Here is a 22,480-nt window from a genome sequence, read left to right on the forward strand (position 1 = left end):
AGGTATTTCACAGTTTCAAACCGTGCCTAGTATTAGCCTCCGTTCATCAAAGATGCTGAAATAATCCTGGCTGGTAACAGCTAACACGGGCAAGGAATCAGACATAAGAAAGACAGGATGAGAATAAGAGCACAAGAACTTTTAATGGCTTGCACTGTTCTTGCCGAATGCAATTTATGTCACTGGCCAGTGATACTCTCCCCGTGTACGCATTTACTATCCTGTTTATTTCTATCCCATTCTGCCTTGTCAACTGGAAATGGCCTAAAACTTTGGAGAATAAAGAACTGTCATAAACAAGTAAGAAATAAGCCATAAATCAAAATTCTTTAATGTTCATATATTATACCAACCGGCATCTAACAACTAACCATGTCAGATGACCAAGGTACAACAAAGCTAGCAAGATTTCAAGGGAGATTTTCTTGTGTTAGCTTCTGGGATGCATAACAAGTCGTAATTTGATTTGTGGACCTAAAGGAGTAAGTGAGCGTCAGGAAGTAGTTAGCTTTGCGTAAGTCAGCTTTTCTCACTGTTGTTATTTGTTATTTGTAGCATTGTTCCACAAGCTCTGAAGAGTGTGCATGTTAGTGATTTGCAGTTTTCCTCTGTGTTTGTCTGTCACGACGTTCTGCTGAGGCACTGTAAATAGACACTATTGGCAGAGCTCAGCACGGAGACAATGAATTCCAAAAATATCCAGAAAAATTCACTAGTCTGACTGCAGCTTGCATGTTTTACAGGAGGCCTATAACCCCCCAGTTATGGTGTTTATGGTGTCTGAGCAAGTCCCCCCACCACCAGCCAACCACACTTGGTGGGGTTCCCTGTCCCCCTGTGTGCCCCCTCCATCTCGTTTGCTCAGGATTATACAATCTTATTTGCATGATTATATAATCTTCTTTTCAGCAACATCCCTCTGAAAAGAGCAAACAACATAATAGGAAAAGCAGTAGCGCAAGCCAACTATTTCAAAACCCAGTGTCTGGAATGTGCAAAGGGCACAAAGCAGGAAAAAAAAAAAAATTTAAAAAATGTTTTTTTGGTTTTGTTACCAGATTTTTCATACAGACCTTTCCAGGGAGAATTAATTCCAAACAAATGTAAGCCATGAAACACCGCGCTCTGTGAAATGCAAACACTTCACAGGTTTGCTGCGTTGCCAGCGTGGGGAGGGAGGCATCGTTTCGGTCATCTCAAGGTGTATGTACAGAGGTGGCTATTTCCCTATTTCCTTCTTTCTCAACAGAAGCTACTTCGAGGCAGTGTTAAGACACTTCTCAGATGTTCCCCCCCCACACCCCCGTGGTTTCAGACTCTGGCAGACAGGTGTTGCCATTGCTGCTATGCTGACACAGGTTTTGCATTGCAGCTGGTTGAACTCCTAACATTGATACCACCATTCCAACCACGCAAAGTCCCAGTTATATCGCACAGAAGAATAAACAAAGTCTTATCTGATACATATGCCTCCGCTCCTTGAGTTTTCTCTTCTGTTACACACTTAGACTTCGTCCTAGACAGGACGTTGTGTAAGTGAAGACTGTCATATTCCAATCTGCAAACAGGCTCTTCTGCTGGCTGCTAAAACTACTTATGATGTCAGTTACTTCAGCAATATTCATCTAAAATTAATGCCTTATAAATAATCAAGGAGTAATCTGCTTCCGTCTGTCAGGCTAACCCCAAAAAGAAAGAAGTGTAATGTTTTTGCGAGAGAAAAGAAATTAAGGATGACCTGACCTCGCAAGTATGCTTGCCAGACAGTTACGCACTCTTTCTTGCATGACCTATTTTTCCCTGCTCACACCGCAGAGACGTTTCAAACAAATGGCCAGTAATTTAGACTGCTTGAAACACGGAGGGTTGCCACCCAAACAAGACAGTCGGGCATCTTAGTGGCTTTGTCAGACTTCCAAAAGTTTTTAGTGACTTGTTATCTGTTTTCAAGTTGAAATAGAGCTCTATATATCTAGTCCATAAAGGACAATGTCAAACGTCATGCTTTTCCAGAAATTCGTGCACTGGGTATGGATCACAGCCTGATATTTTGTTGCGTATCACAGTGTGTGAATGGCCCGTGTGAAGAAGTACACAGAGTACATACGTCTAACACACGCAGTAAGCTTACTTGGTGTTTTAGTTATAACACAAACTAACATAAGGAACAACTTATAAAGAAACTATTTAGAGCTTAAGTAAGCCTTCCTATAGCCTAAGCTCCAGTGCTGGAATACTTTTAACCTGCTTTTGAAAGATGCTCAAAACTATTGCCTATTAAATTCCCTTGAGATTTAGAGAACATCTGTTTCTCCTACTAGAATCCGGTTCTGTACCGGTTACGAAGATCTGCATCAGCCGCACTATGAACTATTTAATACCTGTGACTTTCAACCTTTTTGGTTTAAAAACTCCACAACCTTCTTTGTAGAGACAAAGACCAATGTATCATGATATAGTAGCCTATGTATAACAGGTTAACTTTTCTGAGGCACTTTTCAGACCCATTAAAAGTATTAATGGCCCCCTAGTAGAAAATCACTGAATTATACTATTGCGAGATATTTAAGGTCACTACAAGAAAAAGGCACAGAAATGGTCATCTTTTGCTAACTCACAGAAATCAAGAAGATAAGAGAAGGCTTGAGAGAGAAAGACAAAGGAAAATGGAAACAACACAAAAGATGAAGAGAAAAAAGAATAGAATAAATGTGTGCATATGGAAGACGAGGTGAAGGACTGGGTTTCTTCATGCTGGGGCTTATACGTCAAGAGACAACAACATGAAGCTGAAGGCTAGCAAATACGAAATAACACGGAAAAGGCATTGCTTGTGCTATTTCCATTGTCCAAATGTCAAACGCCTTCTGGGAAGCCGGGGGGTGGGGGGAGGAGGAGTAATAGCTGCATAAGCATCTTGTAACAGGTTCTTCCTAAAGGGGATTTCTTGAAAACTGCTAGGCTCTGATGCTAGCCCATATGGGCTCAGGGAAGTCGGAGAAAACGCTGGCTGCACTTTTTCCAGGCTATTTGCATATGTTCTTTAGTATGCAGAATGTCTCTGTATGTAATTGAATTGTTGTTTTTGCCTCTATTAATACATATGCAAATGAGTCACTACTGCAGCTGTGCTGTATTAATCATATGTGTGCTTCTGTCTGTCTGCCCTGCAGGCTCAGGGTCGGAGGGAGGGGGAAGAGGGAATTCAGTCTCTTTAACCTACAAGAAAACTCACTCATGCAGACAGAGGTCTGCTAGCAAACAGCAGGCCTGAGTTACAACTGGCTGGTCATTTTTCAGTCTTTTTCATTTTTCATAGATATGGATGGAATCTTAAAGTTATGCAGAAAGGACTGTTAATCTAGATAAAATGAATATGCTACCACTGCTAATTCTTCCCCCGGAGGGCTGGGGAGGGAGTTATAATCTGACAACCCACAGAGTAGCCATGATATTGTTTTACCATGTGTATTTACTGCCTGTAAATGTCCACTGTGCCTATGTTCAGACACTCAGGGTGCTCAATAAAATACAAAGCATTTATATAAAGTCTATCATAATGATCGTCTTTCGTAAATTGACTGGATTCCGATAAGATGATGTGATCAAGCTTTTCATTCGAATCTATTTTGATAGAATATATGGAGTTTACCTATAACATTGTATAAGATTACATCAAAGGCAAGTATGGGCTATTTAGATGCCAACTACAAAGCACATTCACCCTCCATGAACAAGATTTATTTGAGCTGATATGTTCTGTGCTTCATGCTTTTACAAAATCTATCACAATCTCTAGCTCTCAGCAGGTATCTGGAAAGTGAGGGCTAGTTGCATCCTGGTGTTGTGAGGCTTGCTTTTGAGTTAATTGGGAGGAACTTTGTTCACTTAAAAACTTAGGGACTGCTCAAAAATGCTTTTGGCAATCAATAGCCCCTCAACCCCACCTTACTTACACTGCTTAAATTCTTTTTAAATTTTAAATTTATTTTAAAATCATCACCAAGACTTCATAATAAATAAGAAATCTTGGAAAGTTCGAATTTTTGAAGACAACTTACCCCATACCCATAGAGAGCTTCACGCTGTTTGTATCATTGTAGCTTCACTTACGTGAAGAGTACTACGGCCCGTTTTTCTAGCTGAAGAACTGGACCTTGGTCTTCAATGATCTCTTTTAAAATGGCCATCTTAGCTACTCATTTGCAGAACAGGTGGCGACTATCTAATGGCCAACACATTCACTTACAAAGCCAGAAACAAGTGGCGGACAGAAGCAGGGAATACAGAATCTGTACGAACATAGCAATTTTAAAAACTATTTAAAAGGGCATCCAACAAAAATGTATACATATTATGTTATTACTTCCGTTATTATCATTATTTGTGATGGCCATCAGAAACAACATTGCAATACACTGAGCTAATGACAGATGGACAACTGCCATCTTTTGGTTATGCTAATGAGAAATGTCGCTTTTCATGTACTTAGCTGTTTTTTTCCCCCAGATGTGTGTGCTCACAGTGAAAAACTAATTCTACTTTTTTATGCTTAAGTGGATTGCATGAGTATTATAATATTGTAATTAAATTGTGCACTAATGATTCATTCCCTACAAATTAAGTCAGAGTCCTATTAATGAGAACAGGTAAAGCAGAAAAGCAAACAGTGAAAGGATACTGACTCTCAGTGTTGAAAAGCCAGCTTGGATGGTATTTAAGGGTAGACACTGCCCAGAAAATAGAAGGAATAACACTGCACCACTAAGAAATAGTTTACCTTCTTGTAGGCAAAGAATTGGTTATAGTAATATCCCAAAGAGGTCATGAATGAAGACTGCAGAGTAAATGAAAAATGGATAAAGTATTGCCATCTCTTGACTACACTCTGTAGAGGCAAGAATGGGCCATCGGGCTTTTCTTCTCAGTGAGAAATAATTCATATGTCTTTGCACTTCTGGTAAGCTGGCTACCCGATACAAGGAAAGAATCAGGCCTTCAGTATTCAGACGTATCACTACAGCGTCTACACAGTTTTTTCAGGGTCTTCTTTCACAGATTTGAGGTGTCGTAACACAGGAAGGCCAACTGCTTAATCTGGTCAAAAGTGGTTATGGCTACAGATTATAGTAAGAAATCAAAAAGAGATATGCCAAAAAAAAAATTAAATGTGCTTGACAATTAATGCACGAAAACACAGGGCCACCTCTTTAAGAGAGAGGAAGTTCTATCATCAGCATTATTTCAAATGAAACTTAAGATGATACTTCTGAGAAACACCTGAACTGGCAAGTAGAGAAACGTAGCTCATCCCTGTAATGGTGCAGAAGCCAAAAGGAAGTTAGTATGTAAGAAGAAAAATGCTATCTGACTGGACAGGCAGTCCTCGTGCTTTATTTTTGTTTCATAGGCAACAGATGTTTTATGTAATACTCATATGACCATTGGAACAGTCTGTCTTCTGATCACTCACTGTATACTTGTTAAATAGTTCTATCCTTTCCGTTTCCTTCAAGTAACACAAACACGGAGACCACAGATGATTATGTGACCCATAAGATACCTAGAAGCAAGGTTTTCCAAAGGAAGATTTGTAATGAGTCAGACACCTAAATAACAGCAAGATGAACAACTCTGAGAATGGATTTAACTTTTTTCAGAATCTAGCCACTTGTGTCAGTGTCTACATGTGGCCCAAATTCTTCTAAAAATGTGGTCCAGACTATGTATGCTAAATTCCATTGAAATTCAGTCGGTATGCATCTTCCCACACCACCGAAAAGACTAAGTTTGTAGCAAGAAAAGAAATCAACCCAAGTACTTTACAAAGAAAGTGCAGATTAAAAAAAACTTGGCCAAATTATTTTTCCAGTTAATGTTTGAGGTCTAAATCTGCTCATCATCTTTGTACAAATCGCCAAAGAGAATCAACCTGGATTCTTCAAATGACCGGTCTTCAGAACTGAGACCCAGCTAAAATGCTTTTGCACTCGTATGCAGACATGAGGTTCTCTTGACCCGTACAGTGACAGTTTTGGTCATAATGTTGAACACAACCACTGATAATCATGATATCCTGTTTCACGCTAAGATGACAAGGGAAGAAAGTTTTAACATGGGCACTCAGAACTTTTTGGAGTGTTTTTCCAAGAGCAGATGTTTGTAGGAAGTCTGTATTACACCAGACTGCTGTACTGTTTTGACAGGACACAAAATGTCCCTGTAGTAACACTACATGGGCAGCTGTCATTGTACATCCAGCATTATCTTTCAGTATAGTTGAGGGTATATACAGCATTTGTATTACTGCCAATTAATCAGTCGTTGTCACTATTTGGTTATCAAACAAACAATCTGGGAAATCTGAACCATTCACACTCCCAATGGTGCAGATTCCTCTCAATTTTCAGATCAGGCAACCAGGTCCTTTGTTTCCTAATGCTTAGAAAGCACTCAGGAACTCTTTTTTCCTCAGAAAAGAAACCACCAGATACCATTTTACACTGGATTTGCTCAGACTTCTGGAAACATCTATTTCATACTAAGTATGCCCAAGATGACCAGTATTAGAATTATCACTTGTTTACTCTGTGTAAAACTTGTTACATGATACCTATACTTACAGCTTTGAATGCTCATCTTCAAGATGGAAGAATTTAATTGCCTCATCTGCTGAACCATATAGGAAAGCACGATGTTCATATAAGGCCTATAGCAATACCTTTGATTCATTAGCCTTATTCAGTAAAAGACAGTGACAAGGCTACGCTCAGTTTTGTTCTCGTTCGTTTGAAACAGAATCACCACGCTGCGTCACTCCTGAAGAGCAAGACCATATGAAGAGCAAGTGCAAGGCCATTCATGGGGGAAAAACCAACATAAGAAACTCACGTGCTAACCAAGAGGGATTTTACTACAATGAGGGTGTATTTTAAAATTACATTTCACACGTTGTTTGGGACTGAATTTTCTCATTAACAGAGGAAAGCTGAAAATGTTTTTTTTTTTTTCAAACGGCATTTATGTTATTAAACATAGGTATGAGTGAATATGCAGGGCTGATAGATAGCTCTTTATCAGAGGACAGGTTCAAGCATGCATCGTGTTAGTTCCCGCTTTTCCAACATGACCCCATCCATCGACTCCTTTCTCGATGTCTTACAATATAAGTTTTAGTCTCCATTCTTATTGAGTCATTAGTCTCTCTGTGTATACTGGAAATAAAGGCAATCATGTATGGCTAATTGTGGCGGATATCAGACGACGGGATCTGTATACTCCAGTATGGACTCAAAAGCAGGGAGAGAAATGGAGGGCTTCGGATTACGAACCCGCCAGTGGGAATCAACGGGGCATTTCAAAATGAGAGATTACATTGTCACTGACAAAGGGTATCTTTGCCACAGGAAAACAATCAGGTGTTAGCTGTTCTTCTACAAATATAGTTTGCATTTCGTTTACAAAAAAAAAATAATCAATTTTGACAACGAAGGATAAAAAAAGTACTTCCTGTTGATCTCACAGTACACTACTAAAGCCATGCCTGGACTTAAAATTCTCTGATGAAATAACAAAGACATGTTTATCACTATACAAACAAACAAGAAAAATTCCTTGGCTTTGTCTTCACTAAGATAACGTTGTGTACCAAATTCTGCTGGGAGCAACAAACTGAGTATTGTGTCAGGTTCTTTGATCTCCCTTGAAAACTACTGCTTTTAGTATACAAAGCCTGAAAGATGAGTGATAGGGAGGACAGAAAAAGAAGAAAAGAGGGAACATCATACTTTTCTGACCTTGACTGTCTGATGACCAGAGGAGAGAACGTTTGTAAGGTTTGTATTTATATGTAACATAGGGGAATGTCTGAAGTAAGAAGAGTTCCTCCTTGAAAGAGAATGCAATGGCTGCACATTCACTCATGACATTTAAAGGGGGTTTTGGACCAGTTATTTACAACAAACATCATGAATGTTTCTTCAAGACTGAAGAAACAGTCATCACTGAGCTAAAGTGGATTTGAACAGAGTTCGGAAGGCACAATCCTTCTAGGCTAGCAGCTACGCTAGATTCAGCTCCACTCCTGTTAGCGAGAGCTCATTCCGAGTACCGCATCATAAAACCTTTCTCAAAGCACATCTAGCCTACCTGACTCTTTCAAATGGCACCAATTTCTATTAGACAGGTTGCGCCGATAGCTAAAAATCACTGTTAAGATGTGAAGAAAGACAACTGTATATTTTTTCCAGCATATACGTACCCTTAGAGATCAGGTCTGAAAAGATCTGAAGGAGTCTACAGACTTAGTAATTTGAACCTCTTCCGCTGACTGGCTGCCAAACTCTCCCATTAATTCCAGACTAAATAACATGTAGCAAAACAACATAGGTCAATTTGGTCAATACTTTCTTTTTAACATTCTCCTTTGCACAGAAGAAAGCGGCCTTTGAGTTTTTCAAATTTTTCACAACCTAAACTCATCTTAAGATATTTATGAAGTCAGCCACATTTGCACAAAGCCCACCTTTTTAAGGAAACTGTCATTGTGAAAAAGCCTATTGTAATCCGAATACTTCAGCCCACCACATGCAGAGATACAGCCCAAAGCTGGTCCTGAAATGAAAGCAAACCATCCTCCCAACTTATTGGAGCACTGATGCATTATTTTAGGACTAGCCTGAATGACCACAAAAATAAGGAGAATTACACTCAGACCTCTATTTCCTCGTTGCCAGCTAGCTCCGTTTTTGTTTTTTCTTTTTTTCCCCCTATTTCTTCCATATGTCTGTTCATGTGTGTTTGGTTATTATAAGCACTTGATCAATACTGACGTTACTCCTCAAAATTCATTTCAGAGGGATGACTTTTATAGCTCCCATGATTCTTAAGCCGCCTACGGTATTTGTAACACAGAATCAGAAACTAACACACAGACAGTGTAGCTTTTCATACAAAGGCACAATAGGAATGAATGTATTAACCTCTGTGGTGCATGGAATGTGTCAGCTTACACACTGGCAGCTATTTCTGTGAAACTCAGCTAACTTCCGCTGGCTGTGTTAAAATAAAAAAAAAAAAAAAATTCCCCAGAACTATGTCCCACGCTCTCGTACGCTGGCCAAACAACTGAAATATCTGATGCTGTAGAGAGTCTACTTCACACTGATGCTGGCCAAACTGAGTTTGAGAATGCATTTTACGTGTACTGTTTATAAATGCTGAGCCTTTCCAAGCAGGTATAAAGCTCTGCCGTTCCATGTGACTTGGCAAATAATAATGAGTAGGGAGACGAATTAGCAATGGAGAGTATGGGATTTTTTTTGTTGTTGTTGTTTCTACAAAAGAGTGTCAATCTGGATTTTGCAGAACTAGAGATGATTTGGAGCTTGATTTCATTTTAGTCCCAAACTTCACCCAGCTCCATCCTACCAGCAAAGCATACATGGTACGTAACAAAATCTAAACTGCGGAGATGGACATCACATTTTCTTAATTCCAATGACTTTGCATTGTGGGGCTGGTCAGGAATACCTGTGGAACATCTGCACCATTATCATTAAGACCCAGGGACACCTCCTCCAAAATTTAGAACGATATTGGGAGTTTTGAATGAGGTACATCTGGCTACCAGGCCAACTCTTTAATGTAACTCAAAAAAAATTCTTTAGTATCTTTCCACCTGTTTTCTAATTGCCTATGTTAAATTACTATAATCGCTAATTATCTGCACTACAGCAGTGCCTAAAATGGGCTGGGTACCATAAAACACTGTAGGAGGGGCCAGTCATCGCTCTGAAGAGCTTACAGCCTAAAAGGACATAATCACGTTAAGCGACTTTTAAGCAGTTTAAAAGTGCTTGTCAGGACAGAGCTTTTCTGGCCGGCAGTGCCTTTCCTTTTGCTGGTTGACACCTAGCCAGCCTTCAAAGCCCGCGTCACAACTGGCTCTATGGAAAAGACAAGCAAACGTACTGCTCTGCGGCAATTTAAAGTGCAAACCTAGAAGTAGTTAAACTGACAGCGAAGAGACACAAGCGCCACAAAATTTCCCCCCCGTGCTAAACGGAAAATGTACGATTTGACGATTATTTTGCCTCAGATGCAAATTTTACGGGAAGAGAACAGCCCAAACCCCCCACCCCCCCTCCCCGTTAATTGCATTGTGTTCAAATGGAAGAGAAAACTGGTTTTCATATTTACTTAACCTTTGGCTCTTCGGCATTGTTTTCAGACTTACCTGCAGTTGGAGTGGGCCTAAGCCTGGTGTTGCTGCGGCAGCAGCTGCCATGGTAGTTGGGATCAGCTGAACGGGGTAGGGGTCACCTAAGTAAGAGAATAATAGAGGCGTCAGCACCTTTTATCTACTCTCCACCTGCAAATTAAAGTCCTGCATTCACTCTTTCCAAAAGCCTTCTTTTGTGCGCCTTGTTGAGGCCTAATGAAAAGCTCTATTGTGCAGCCTTTTACTAACACTCTTTTCACAATTCTGGCTGAGAGAGGAATGTGAATAAAAGGCACAAGCAATTAAGGCGGAAACCTCATCCTTTTTCATGATGTATTTAGGGAAATGGAAAAAAAAAAAAGTGCACATTGATCAGAAGGCTGCACTTCAAAAAAAAAAAAAAAGGGAAAGAAAGAAGATGGGGGTGGAGGAGAAGAAAAGGAAAACACTACAACCTTGATAAGATCACAGCATTAGAAGGGGACAAATTTACAAGCTTGTCCAGAATATGAAGTTAACCAAACTCTGATCACTGTTAGTAAACTGAGCCTCACACAGATCAGAAATGGCAATCCCTTGACTACTGTGTTTTCTTGTAGGTGAGAAAAAAAAATCTTGCTTTAGTTTCAGGGTTTGATCCTACAACAGGAAAAAGCATGTGAAGCTAAGTAAATCAGATACAAGCCTCCAAAATCCCCGTGCCAGCTCCACTTCATGACTTGTGACTCAATTTTGCTTCTGAGCGAAAACTACTTCAGTTTTAGTAAGAACTGCATTGTGCTGAATGAGATAAAGGGACCCAGTAAAGGTTTAAGAAAAAGTTGCAGGCATTTATAAGGGAAAATCCCCTGAGACGGCAAAAATCAAGACAGAGACAGGCATGTTTTAATGTTATGGAGCACTCACTTTCAATCACTCCTTACATATATGATTTGTTAAAATAAACTTCATACTAGCCCTTCAGCAAAACTATTAAGAAAACTGGTAAAAATAATAAAAAATGTTACATGCATTATATTGCTTCTCCGAATGATAAAATGTTTAAGCACTTTCCACTCAAATAAGGATCACCAGAGCATTTCTGTATGTCCCTACGTTCTGGTAGCGTGCATAATTTCTGTAGCATTAAAACAGCCGCTTGAAATGAGACTATGGAAAAGGCAGAACACTCTACCAGGTAAAGCTACCTAAATGTTCCTGTATATTTCATTAGAGAGGTAGATTAAAAGTTTTCCTCCTTTATTGTGCTTTTTTGAGTGAACTGGGGAAAAAACCCCAAAACCAAACAAATTAAGAAGGCAATGCAGGCTGGTCTATTAGTTATTATTGAATTAGAGTTTATGATGGTATCAAGCCTAAACTACAGGAAACAGAAAACAAAGGGAAATAAATTTATCTCATGTTTTTGAAATGTTAGAAATAAGCTGTGTTGGTGTCTACATGTTCAGAAAAACTGATAATGTTTATTTTTCCCTTTTAAAATGCAACCTTCTTTACAGAGATTTTTTCCTTCAAGCACTTTGATCTCCTGTTGAGAATTAAATACCGTAACTTCTAGAAATGGAGGGCCAGAAAAAAACTGGGCTGGCAAAGCATCTTAACAGATATTTCACTTCAGTAAGCATGCCTGCTTATATTTAAGAACATCTTAAATAATGCTTTGCTGACTGAAGCCTCACAGTCTTTCAAGGCTGGCCAGCCAAGTAATGGGAATCCCAAGGTCCACCCAGGCATCCCCATTCACAAATGTCTTTGCACCAGCACCAGGCCACAACTCCTCTATCTTCTCCATTGTCAGTGGGCAACCGATTTCCTGACTTGCTTGGATTTTATTTCCCCCAGAGGATGCCATTGTTTCACATTTCCCCATTTTCCTTTGCTTTAACTGAGGCATCCACTTTCTGTTTCATATCACAGACCAAATGAAACGTTTCTCTGACCTGAAGTTTTCTGGGGAGTTATCCTATGACCCAAACAATGGGCCTTACACATATGAAGACACTGAGAAGAAAGAGACGATGGTTGAAGACTCAGGGTCAATGGTGTTTAGCTGCTTCCACACCACTAGGAGCTCAAAGTCTAATCCCAATATCATTCTGAAAGAGACCTCCCAGGAAGAGGGCATTTTGTTCAAGAACTAGCTATGAAATAATATAAAATTATTAATTTCTCAACTGCAAAGAAAAGAACAAGGGAGAAGTTTCTCCCTAGCCTGTTGATTTTACAGCCCATTAAAATTTTTAGCTACGAATTATTTGTATTAAAACATACATATTAGTGTATATAATGAGATAACGCATATTCCATGCATTGTCCCACATTCCTCTTCTCTCCACACATATGTATAAGCCTCAGCCCATCTTCCCACAACCTCATGCTAATTCATAAATCCCACTATTCTCACGTCCCTAAACAGCCAAGCAGATTCTCATACCCTCATCTGTCATGGTAATTCCTATCTTTTATGGTTCATTCGGTAGCTATATCAAGGAGATGCTTCTGAGAGAAGCCCATGCTGAAGTCCCCATAGCCACGCGCATGGTCACAACCACTGGCTTTGGCGGTGTAGGTAATGCCTCTGGGACTCTTTAGGAGTCCATGCTAGACAGCAACTACTACATCAATACATGCTAGTGTAGGTTTTCAGAATTCTAAGGAAAAAACTCAAATTCATCCTAAAACCAGATTATAGCTGCGCAGAGCTAGGCTCTCCTGTTTACCAGCTTGGTTTTTTGATAGTTCACTCTTTGAAGGGTTTTACATTTTTCCAGTGCTCCAAAATATTTTTAAGAAACAAAACCAACAAACAAATCTGAAAGGCTTCTGTAACCTATTATGAATCTTTGCATCGTTATGCTTTGGTAATACCCTCTGCTATCCTGTGCTTATCTTAGAGAGGCTTAGCAATTCTTTTTATGAAGAAACGTACATCCTGCCTGTGCTGCAATTCTTTCACAAGTGCGACTCGTACACAGTACATCCACATTACATCTCCCACGGTACGGACACAGTAGCAGCGAAGAAGCTGGAGGAAGGTACAATAACGAGCAGAGACACCACCGGGGTTTGCCCCAGTACAAATGTCTAACAAAAGATCGTCTCTGTCTGGAGGAGCTTAACGTCCACAGGAGACAAAACAGAAAAGAGCGGGGAATATGCTCAAACGCTGTGCCGTGCCCTGGGTCACACAACAGGCTGGTGGAAGAGCCAAGATGAAAACTCACAGACAACTCTTCAGACAGTGCCCTTCCCAGGAAAGGATCCAGGCCCTGTATCAATGAGGAGGCCAAGCATTATATACTCACATCGCATAGTGCAGGAGCAGCTGCCACCCCTCACAATACTAACAAAGGCCTCAAGTCTCCTCTGATGAACACGGACCTGCTCACTCTTTGCTGTTACTCTAGAACACGATACCTCTTTCTACTGTCCTTAAATTTATTCCCCAGTCAGACTGAAGGTTTTGCCTGAGCAGTTTTAGTAATTCTGAAGTCTGGGAAATGCATGTCTTAACTATTTCATTACTTCTTCAGTAAATATCTTATTTTTAGATGTAAAAAGTCGCTACATTTTTTCCCAAGCTCTGGGAACATTTCAGGAATGTGAGGCAAGATATACAGTTATTAGAAATAGATATTTCCCAAGCCATTCCTGGTAAATTCTCAAACAACTATATTACATTTCAATTCACAAAATTCACTGTTAACCTACTAATGCATGCAGGCAGAACTGTACCTCCCTGCATCTTTCAGCTACCAAAAGAAACATTTTGCGCGTTCTTTTCATGTTCCAAACTGTCTCCCATTATGAGCGGACTTTTCTTATAAACAAAGTATCAGAGAGAAGTTTTGTTGGTGGTGGTGGTTTTTTTTAGTACACTACATGGTAAAATCTGGAGCAGGTCAACGGCTGGAATGTTTAATTGCAAGAACAAGGTAAAAAATATTTCCTTAGCTGATGTATTCTTTTCTAATATATAATTATTTCCCGGCTACCTGGTGACATCACTCTGAAGAACAGAATTATTCAAGACTGACTACATGAAAAGAGCCCAGAAGGAAGGATATACGGGTGATACAGCACCTAAAGAAGTGAATGGGGTATGTCAGCCCGGGGGAGCTGATGGGGTATGTCAGAGGTGTTGGTGCACGCTGTGAGCAAAGGAGAACACCAGTGGTTCAGGGAAGAAAGAAGACAAGGCTGAACCCTCAGTTCTCTGCCAATTCTTTATTTCTCTCCCCTTCTTTTGGTCCGTCTTCCACAGACATACCCAGAACCTCGTTCCTGATAATTTATGCACTGCAACTTCTTTCAATTTCAAATCACACCTTCATGCTTGCCCAAAATAATCTTCCAAGATCTTGCTTACAAGAGGATTTTTCATGAAGTACATTCACTTTTAAACCGCTCTTTCCACGAATTCTCCCTATCGTCTTCCACCAAAAACACTTTCCTGTGAAAGTTAAGTTGTGGTACAAAGCCAACAGGACATCCTGTCCCAAAACGCAAAATAACAACCCTGTGCTTAGGAACTGGATTTTCAACCGACTAGCTACCAAGCTCACGGACACTACATGATTATATACTTGTGGAAATGCAACAAACCACTGATATGTTTTGCACAATTTTATCAGACGAGTTTAATAAGTTAAAAAACATTAAGACTTTTTTTAAAAGAGAAAAGAAAGCATAGGAGCTAACGTTATGTGTGTTGCACCATTCACCTAAACTCATAAGATGGTTTTTGTATTCCTTTTTCTGTCACTCATCTCATTTATTCTCCTTCATGGTGTAATCCCCGCCAGTGTCTTGTCTTGTCTCCTGACAGGCTGCAAGCTCTTCAGAGCAGGCACAATTGTCTTACTTGCTATATAAATCAAGCTACACGCTAATGTTAAATTATAATGTTTTGACAGGATTTTTAAGTTGAACCTGATTATATGAAACAATAGAACTCTCTGATTTTTTCCTGAACTTTTCTTCTTTAAATAAAAAGGATACCAGAAGAAGAGAAGTAGAGGTTTTATTTCCTATGATTTTTTTTTAAACTTACTGTTTTCCTCCTACCTGTCGTTCAGGGAGAGCAAGTGAAAAAAGTTGGAGGTCATGAAAGGAGAAGAAAAAAAGCAAACAGTGTGAAGCATATAAAGAGTAAGAAACAAAACCAAATTCTTAAATTATGATTTCCAAAAGCAGAATGCTACACTAAATTCCATAAAAAATACCAGAATAAACATTTCCTTATAGTAGATTCTGTTGAATGAAAAGGAATTCTACTTTATCTTCCCCCCATTTTTGACACGCTCTAGAAAAAGACACAATTATTTTACACTCAATTTATCACTTAAGTATATTTATAATGGATAATCACAGCTGATGGCTAACTGACAGGTAAGCTACTGCATCTCTTCTCACCGCTCATTCATTCTCATCCTCATCACCACTTTCCTTTCACTTTTTTTGGTGCAATGGTGGACATCTAGTAAGAATATCGGGAGGCTGTGAAAGACATAAGCAGTGTTCCCCATCTCTAGGAATTAGGGATTTAGACAAACGAGAAAAAGAGTATAAAGAAGACACCACCAGTGGCTTCCAAAAAGAAATCCAAACTGGTTCCTTGATCTTCTTTGAGGATAGTTTGGGACAGCACTGACCAAGAGCTGCCTACAAGGGATTAGCCTATTTTGTATTTTAGAGAAACAATTCAGTCTACAGAAGGGATGGCTCTGGAGGGACCTAAAAGCAGCCTTCCAATTCCTCTGAGGAGGCGATCAACAAGACAGGGCCAGGCTCATCATGGCAGTGTTTGGTTGGAAGATAAGAGCCAATGGACATAAAGTGAATCAAGAGAGGATCAGATCTTCCCCATGAGGACAGTCAGACGTTGAAATGTGAGAGCCAGGCTGTCACAACAGGTTGTGCAGTCTCTGTCCTTGGAGGTTTTCAAGCCCTGACTGAATAAAGCCCCGAGTAACCTGGTCTTACCTCCTAGATGACCCTGCTTGGAGGAAAAGGTTGGACTACAGATCTTCTGAGATCCCTTCCAACCAGAATAACCCCATGATTTCAGGATGCCTTTTTTTTTTTTTTTTAGACATATATACACCTGTTGAATAAATGACAGTTACTCAAAAGCTCTGAAACCAAGGAAAGCCCATATATTTCCACAGAGGTTTGTACCCGCTCATGAACTGAAAAATTGGGACTTTCACTGGGTTGCCCAACTATGGATAATAGTGCCATAACACCAGACAACTTTTATGGCCTAGAAACTGAGCTGAAACTCTCAGCCTGTTTTCACAGAACCCCATTATTTTGCTTGTCTATTTTGTTTTTATGAGCATTATTGCGAGAAGCCACACACAGATCAGGGGCTAAGGGATTCTTTCAGTTAGAAATAGTCTTTGGTTGTGTTGTTATTTTTTGCAGTCTCGATGCCTTCCATTGCATTTGCAGCATTACAGAAGTGACACATTCTCATGTATGCTAAAAGGCAAAGTTGTTACCAAAAATTCCTCCTTCTTGCTGTTTCTATCCACAATGCTATTACTCTTTTCTTATCCTGGGGGGAACATGAGGGTTTAGTCATATGCTCATTCTTTTCCAAGGCATAAACAGTAGCCCTGAAAGATGACTAGCATCTTTATAAAGAAGCTACAGTATGTGGTCCTCACAACACATGGTTCCTATTTTTGTCACTCTGATAAAAGCATAGCAATGTCAATTTTTTTTCTTGTGATTTGGTGATTGTCAATGACCTGTATGTCAGCTGATACAGCTGACACAGTTAAATCAGAAATTAGCGCTCAGTCTCTTTAGAAGCCAGACACATGGACACTGAGCACCAGAAAAATTATAAGACGGTCCACATGATACCCCATTAAACAATGAAACATGTGACTGGCTAAAAAACAGAGATACATCAGCAAATTTCCCTGAGGAAGTTTATGGTATTTAACTCCTAAACATTAATTTTATTGTACTGTACGAGGAACCAATTAACTGAGAGTTTCATTTTTATCGGACATCAGAATTATTGTTCAGAATACAGATGAACAGGAAATTCAGCATATTTTAATTTTATTAGGCTTGGCTTGTTCATCTCACACATTTTTGCCGATTTTAAAAGGTAATTAGATATTTCATCAATAACTTTGTGTGCATCATTTTATTTAGAACACTTCCAGCAGCAACGAGCTGATATGTAAGACACATACAATGTACCTATTGTATATTCAGATTTCCCCCCCCCCCAATTGGATATGGTTGAAATAGCGATTAAAGTGCTTTCAGAAAACCTCATGTTGATGACATCTGACTGGGAACACAATACGATTTGTTACAACAAATTATCCACAGGGGAGAGGAGGAATGGGCGAAGAAAAACAATTCTTGTTTCCAAAATTTGGCACATTTCCATAAAAATAAAATAGGTATCAGCAAATCAAAGGCTACCTAGAAGCATTCCTGAGAATTTAGGAACAACCTGGAAAATATTTCTGGGGCAAAACCCACTTCTAGAAATACAGACTTAATAACTGTTGTTTCCTGAGAAAAGAAAACAAATCCTAAAAATCTCCGTATAATTCAATTTTTTGTACACCTTCAGTTTAGAAAATGAAGTATGTTGTTCTTCATCGTCCAGAGAAGCAACTATTTGGAAGTCAACAGCCACAATCATACCGAAAAAGCTCAGGACCGACACAACACACCCCACTGCCCTAAGCGGCTAGTCAACATTTCACTTCCTTTTTGTCGCCATCATCAGATGCTTAAAGAAGCGATGGAGTGCATTTTCCAAAATGAATCTTACTTAGCACCATTGATTGGGGAGAGGCCGTCTTCTTCACAGAGTTTGGGCTATTCTGTGTCTTTTAGTGGAAAGCTAATGGTAACTGCTGCAAATGCAGAACCACAGAGGAAGCGTGGGGAAGCGTTCTGCCCTGGTGCATTCTGCTCCTCACAGTTGTTGAAGAATACCCGATCTACCACTGTTCTCAGCCTAACTCCTTCTGCCTTTTCTGCAAATAGCTCCCTAGAAGCAGCCCCTTTTGCTTTCCCAAATCTTTATTTCATTCCCTTTATTATCTCTTATGCAGGAGAGACAACCGTGCCTTAATATTCCACATAAAAATCGATATGTGCATTAACGAAAGGATGACACTACCTACGACTAAAGAGCAGCCTCCTCTGAGGTGGAACTAGGCACAACACAAAACTTATCTTCTATCACTTACGCTGTTTTTATACTTTCAAAGCACTTCACAAATATTAATTAGCTCTGAATAAATTCTAATTATTTCTAAGAGTGGCCCTAGCAGATCTGTATCATCTGGTGTGAAATCTGACTTCAGTGAAGTCACCAGCAACAGCTCCTCAGACCTCAGCAGAGCTCACATTGCAATCGCCATTGCGAAAATGCTGGGAGTCGTATATTATCTAGCAAGTATCACAAGTGAAGCTGAACCAGTAACAGCAGTAGTAACAAACGATAGGGTTAAAGAATGCTGGCTGACGATAAAAGGAGAAGGGTTAAATGGCCTGACCCAATCTGCATAGCCTAAATGTGGGAGAAGCTTTGCCACAGTTTGGGAAATGCAGTAATCGGGCTCTGTTTGGTTTCAACGTCAGCCGAAATGGAAGGAGCTCACCTGCCGCTAAAACCAATGAATATACTTAGGGCACTGGGGTTAAGTGCTACCATCTGCTCGTGCCACTGGTCACCTAGTTAACATCTCACTTTGAAACATCAACTCGTTATAAAGAGATTTGCATTATACATCTATATGTAAATATACATAATACTACATATTATGTATATAATAAAATACATATAAAGAGGTTTGCACAAAAATCCAAATACTTAAACTCCAAATGGCACACAGTGAAAGGATAACCAGGTATGTAGCAATTAAGTAGGTAACCAGTATTTTTCTTGTTAATTGTGGACATTATAGTCCATCACATACTGCCAGCTTATTATTCTCATATGAAATAAATGCTTTGGTTGTAAAGAATAGTATTAAATATTTTACACACCATGCAATTATATCTAGGTATGGAGGTTAAAAATCAACTGGAACAATAGATTATGAATCTTTTTCTCAAATAGAAATGTAATGCTAATAGAAGTTCCTCCCTTCTTCTCTGCCAACTTTACCACCACACAATATGCCATAGAGAAAAAAGGGGAAGTGTCAACTTGTGTAAATTGTCCCTTATGTAATGCAAACCATCTGTTTAAAAAACAAAACAAAATGAAAAATCAAGCCACTCCCAAGCATGATCTGCTATGGAGAAAAAGAAAGAAAAGGAAATTTACTACATCGAATTGGAAGCCAAAGACCATGACCTGCCGTGTAACCATGGAGAAAATATTTACCCCTCTCCTCCCTGTATTTACCCAATTTTGCAAAATATTTGGAGAAGTATAAGTGAATAATTTGCTCTGCACATATTAGAGATTGATATTGTTGTATTCTTTTGAGCATTTCAGCTGTCTAGAATGTTTCCAATCGGGTAGGAACCCAAGCAGAGAAACCTCCTTGTCTTCGACAACAGACAGAATAGCACTCACACAGTGATGGCACCAGGGATGTCTGAAGGTCCCTGAGTCTAAAACCTGGCAAAGCATAGGGGGATAAAGCATCGGTATACTCTTGCCCGTTCTTATACTCTTCTTTAGGTACCTGCCAAGAAAGGAATCTTAATGGACCTCTGCTATGAACCGTTATGACTATTTTTGTTACCTTCAGTCAAATACTCAGAAAAGGAAGTATGCATAGAGAAATCAGTACTCTTCCATTCCACAGCCTCTCTCTGGATAAGTCATTAGTCCATTGGGAAGTGCTGGATGAGGAATCCTACTACACACACTCTCTGAAACCACTGGGAGACATACATTTGACCCTCTGTTGCTCTAACATGGACAGGTGAATCAGAAAGCACTGAATAAGTTAGTTTGGTTTCATTATCTAAGCTGACTGAAAGAAAAATCGCAGTATAACTAGGTATTCATCATTTTTTCTCTTTCTCTGACCTCGAGGCTTGATCACACATTCTCTTCCAGCTGCAGCTGTGCTGGCTGAAGAGGCCACCATCTCCAATCACAGCCCCCTGCCAAAGGTTACCACTGTGACCAAGCTGCTTGTTTAATCACTTCCCAAGATGTTTCCATTAAAACGAGCCAGCTTAGTTTAAGCAATTTTAACAGAAAGTCCTTGCTATCCCAGCCTGGATGGAAGCAAGTTAGGGAGTGCTTAAGCAAGAAGCTTGGCCAGTACGTTAGAAGTTAGAGGCACAGAGATGAGCAACTGGAAGCAGTTATCTCTTCAGCTACTTGGCCAGCAGACAGAAGGTGGCAAGTAACCCAGCCGTGAGGAGTGACCGACAGCACAACTGACTAGAGATCGGCAGCGCTTTAGATGACACGCTGCTGAATTCGAGATACACTTGGAGATCTGACTTTTCAAAGGGGCAAGGCATGTAACAGTGTAAATGTCCCTTTGAAGGTGTCCCCCAGCTGGATACCCATCATCAAGGTACTCAGTATCATTAATTAGTTTTGAAAATGCTGGTTGTCACAAGGTTGTCACAACTCCCTTTTCCTTCTCCCCCAAATTTTCACATCTCCCTTTTATTAAGAAACAGTATATGAAAATGTTTATAGTTCTTTGCTATTTGTGACTGGGAATTAAATTGTCCCATGGAGATTTTTTATTGTTCCTATGTGCACGTTGTTAATGCTACTTAATAACAGAATCATCCCTAGAGAATTCCTGCCCACCAACCATACAAACTAACTCTGAAAATCTATCAGCCCAGGAAAAAAGGCAGGTTTTCCAAAAGGACTGAGAAGATGCAGAAGTGGGGTTCCACTTTCATGAGGTACCTAAGCCAAATTTAAAACATACAATGGCAGTCAGGTAAAGATGCTGGTAGCTGGATCTTCAGAATGTCATAGGAAGGCCTTGCATGCAAAAGCAAACTCAGTGAAAGCTAGGCATTTAACGCACTGAGCAAATGAGTCTCCCGTACATTCTCTGCTGCAGTGCTATCCTGGTACTCACCGTAGCTCAGTTCAAGCTAGCACAGGTGACTGTACTACAGTTTACTGGACAAATATTTGCTAAATATCCCTGAGACTTAGATCCTAGTGCCTTTGTCACTCTTTAAATGAAGATTTAGTCTCCTAAATAACTCAGGTGCTTTAGAAAATTTTATCCAAAGCTCTTTGGTTTACAATCTACTATATCTTTGCCAAGAGGACCGATACACGGAAGGGCAAGCAGAAAAGTGGGAGAAATATGTCTTAATGGCCTGTCAAAAACATTACTTGATAGGAACATGTTATAGCTTTAAGGCAGCTATGTTTTTCATTGCTACAAGCTTTCTAGGTGTAGCTAAACCCGTGTATGCTTTTTTGTTTACACTAAACTGTGAGTGAAAAGAAAAAAATCCTTTGGACTACTTATCACTTTTCCTCAGCTTCTCAGTCAAATTCAGTCATACATGCCAGGGAATCACCAAACACAGAGCTGTCTTTTTCCACTGGCTTCTGCTCAGTCCTAGACCTTGGCATGCTGTTAATTCCAGGCCTTACTGCCAGGAGCAGCAGCAACTTTGCTCTTTTTTCCTTTTCCATTTTCAAGGTTACACAAACATGCGACATCATATGTACATCATGGATGTGAGGAACTATAGGACTGTCTTACGGTTGATGTACACGCAGTAAAAAGAAGGGAAAAAACTAACCTCAACTCTTTCTATCCAAAGCAGACTTCATTGACATGGAACTAATTTAATCTGCCAGATCTATCTAACGGGGTGCTTTCCTGACCTTTCCCAGGCCTACATTTAGGGTAGCATTCATATTGAGTGTGGCTTTCAGTTAAACATTCTGTAATGTGAATCACTGCTTCTCCCATTTGAGAGAGACTGCGTGTGAAATCACTGGACGAGCCTATGCTTTGGCACTGCAGCTGCTGAGGGACGTGAAGTGTTTTGAACAGTAATTTTCAGTAGTGGTCCCAGTCCGTAAAATATTAGGAAAAGGGATTAGTGGCCAAAGAAACTCAAGTTCGCATTCAAGTACTGTACCTACAATGTCACAGAAACAGAAAGAAATCTGAAATTGTGGGCTAACCCAGTTTAACTAAAAGAATCTTTTAATGTTCTAATTTTATGAAAGTGCTGCAGTGGCAAGTGCTGAGTAACTCAAAACAACTGACGAATTCATGAGTTAGTCAATGATACAGA

The 22,480-nt window shown here is 39.8% G+C and overlaps 1 protein-coding gene across 18 annotated transcripts in view; it reads right to left on the reverse strand.

The window, feature by feature from the left end:
* Positions 1–22,480, reverse strand: part of SOX5 (SRY-box transcription factor 5) — a 657,730-nt gene that overhangs the window by 79,722 nt on the left and 555,528 nt on the right. For all 18 annotated transcript variants that reach the window (XM_054207629.1, XM_054207623.1, XM_054207624.1 and 15 more), the window contains one exon: positions 10,238–10,323. In XM_054207629.1, coding sequence (XP_054063604.1) covers positions 10,238–10,323 — 86 coding nt within the window. The remainder of the gene's footprint in view (positions 1–10,237; positions 10,324–22,480) is intronic.

The sequence above is a fragment of the Rissa tridactyla genome, chromosome 1 (assembly GCF_028500815.1).
Source record: "Rissa tridactyla isolate bRisTri1 chromosome 1, bRisTri1.patW.cur.20221130, whole genome shotgun sequence".
NCBI classification, from domain to species: domain Eukaryota; kingdom Metazoa; phylum Chordata; class Aves; order Charadriiformes; family Laridae; genus Rissa; species Rissa tridactyla.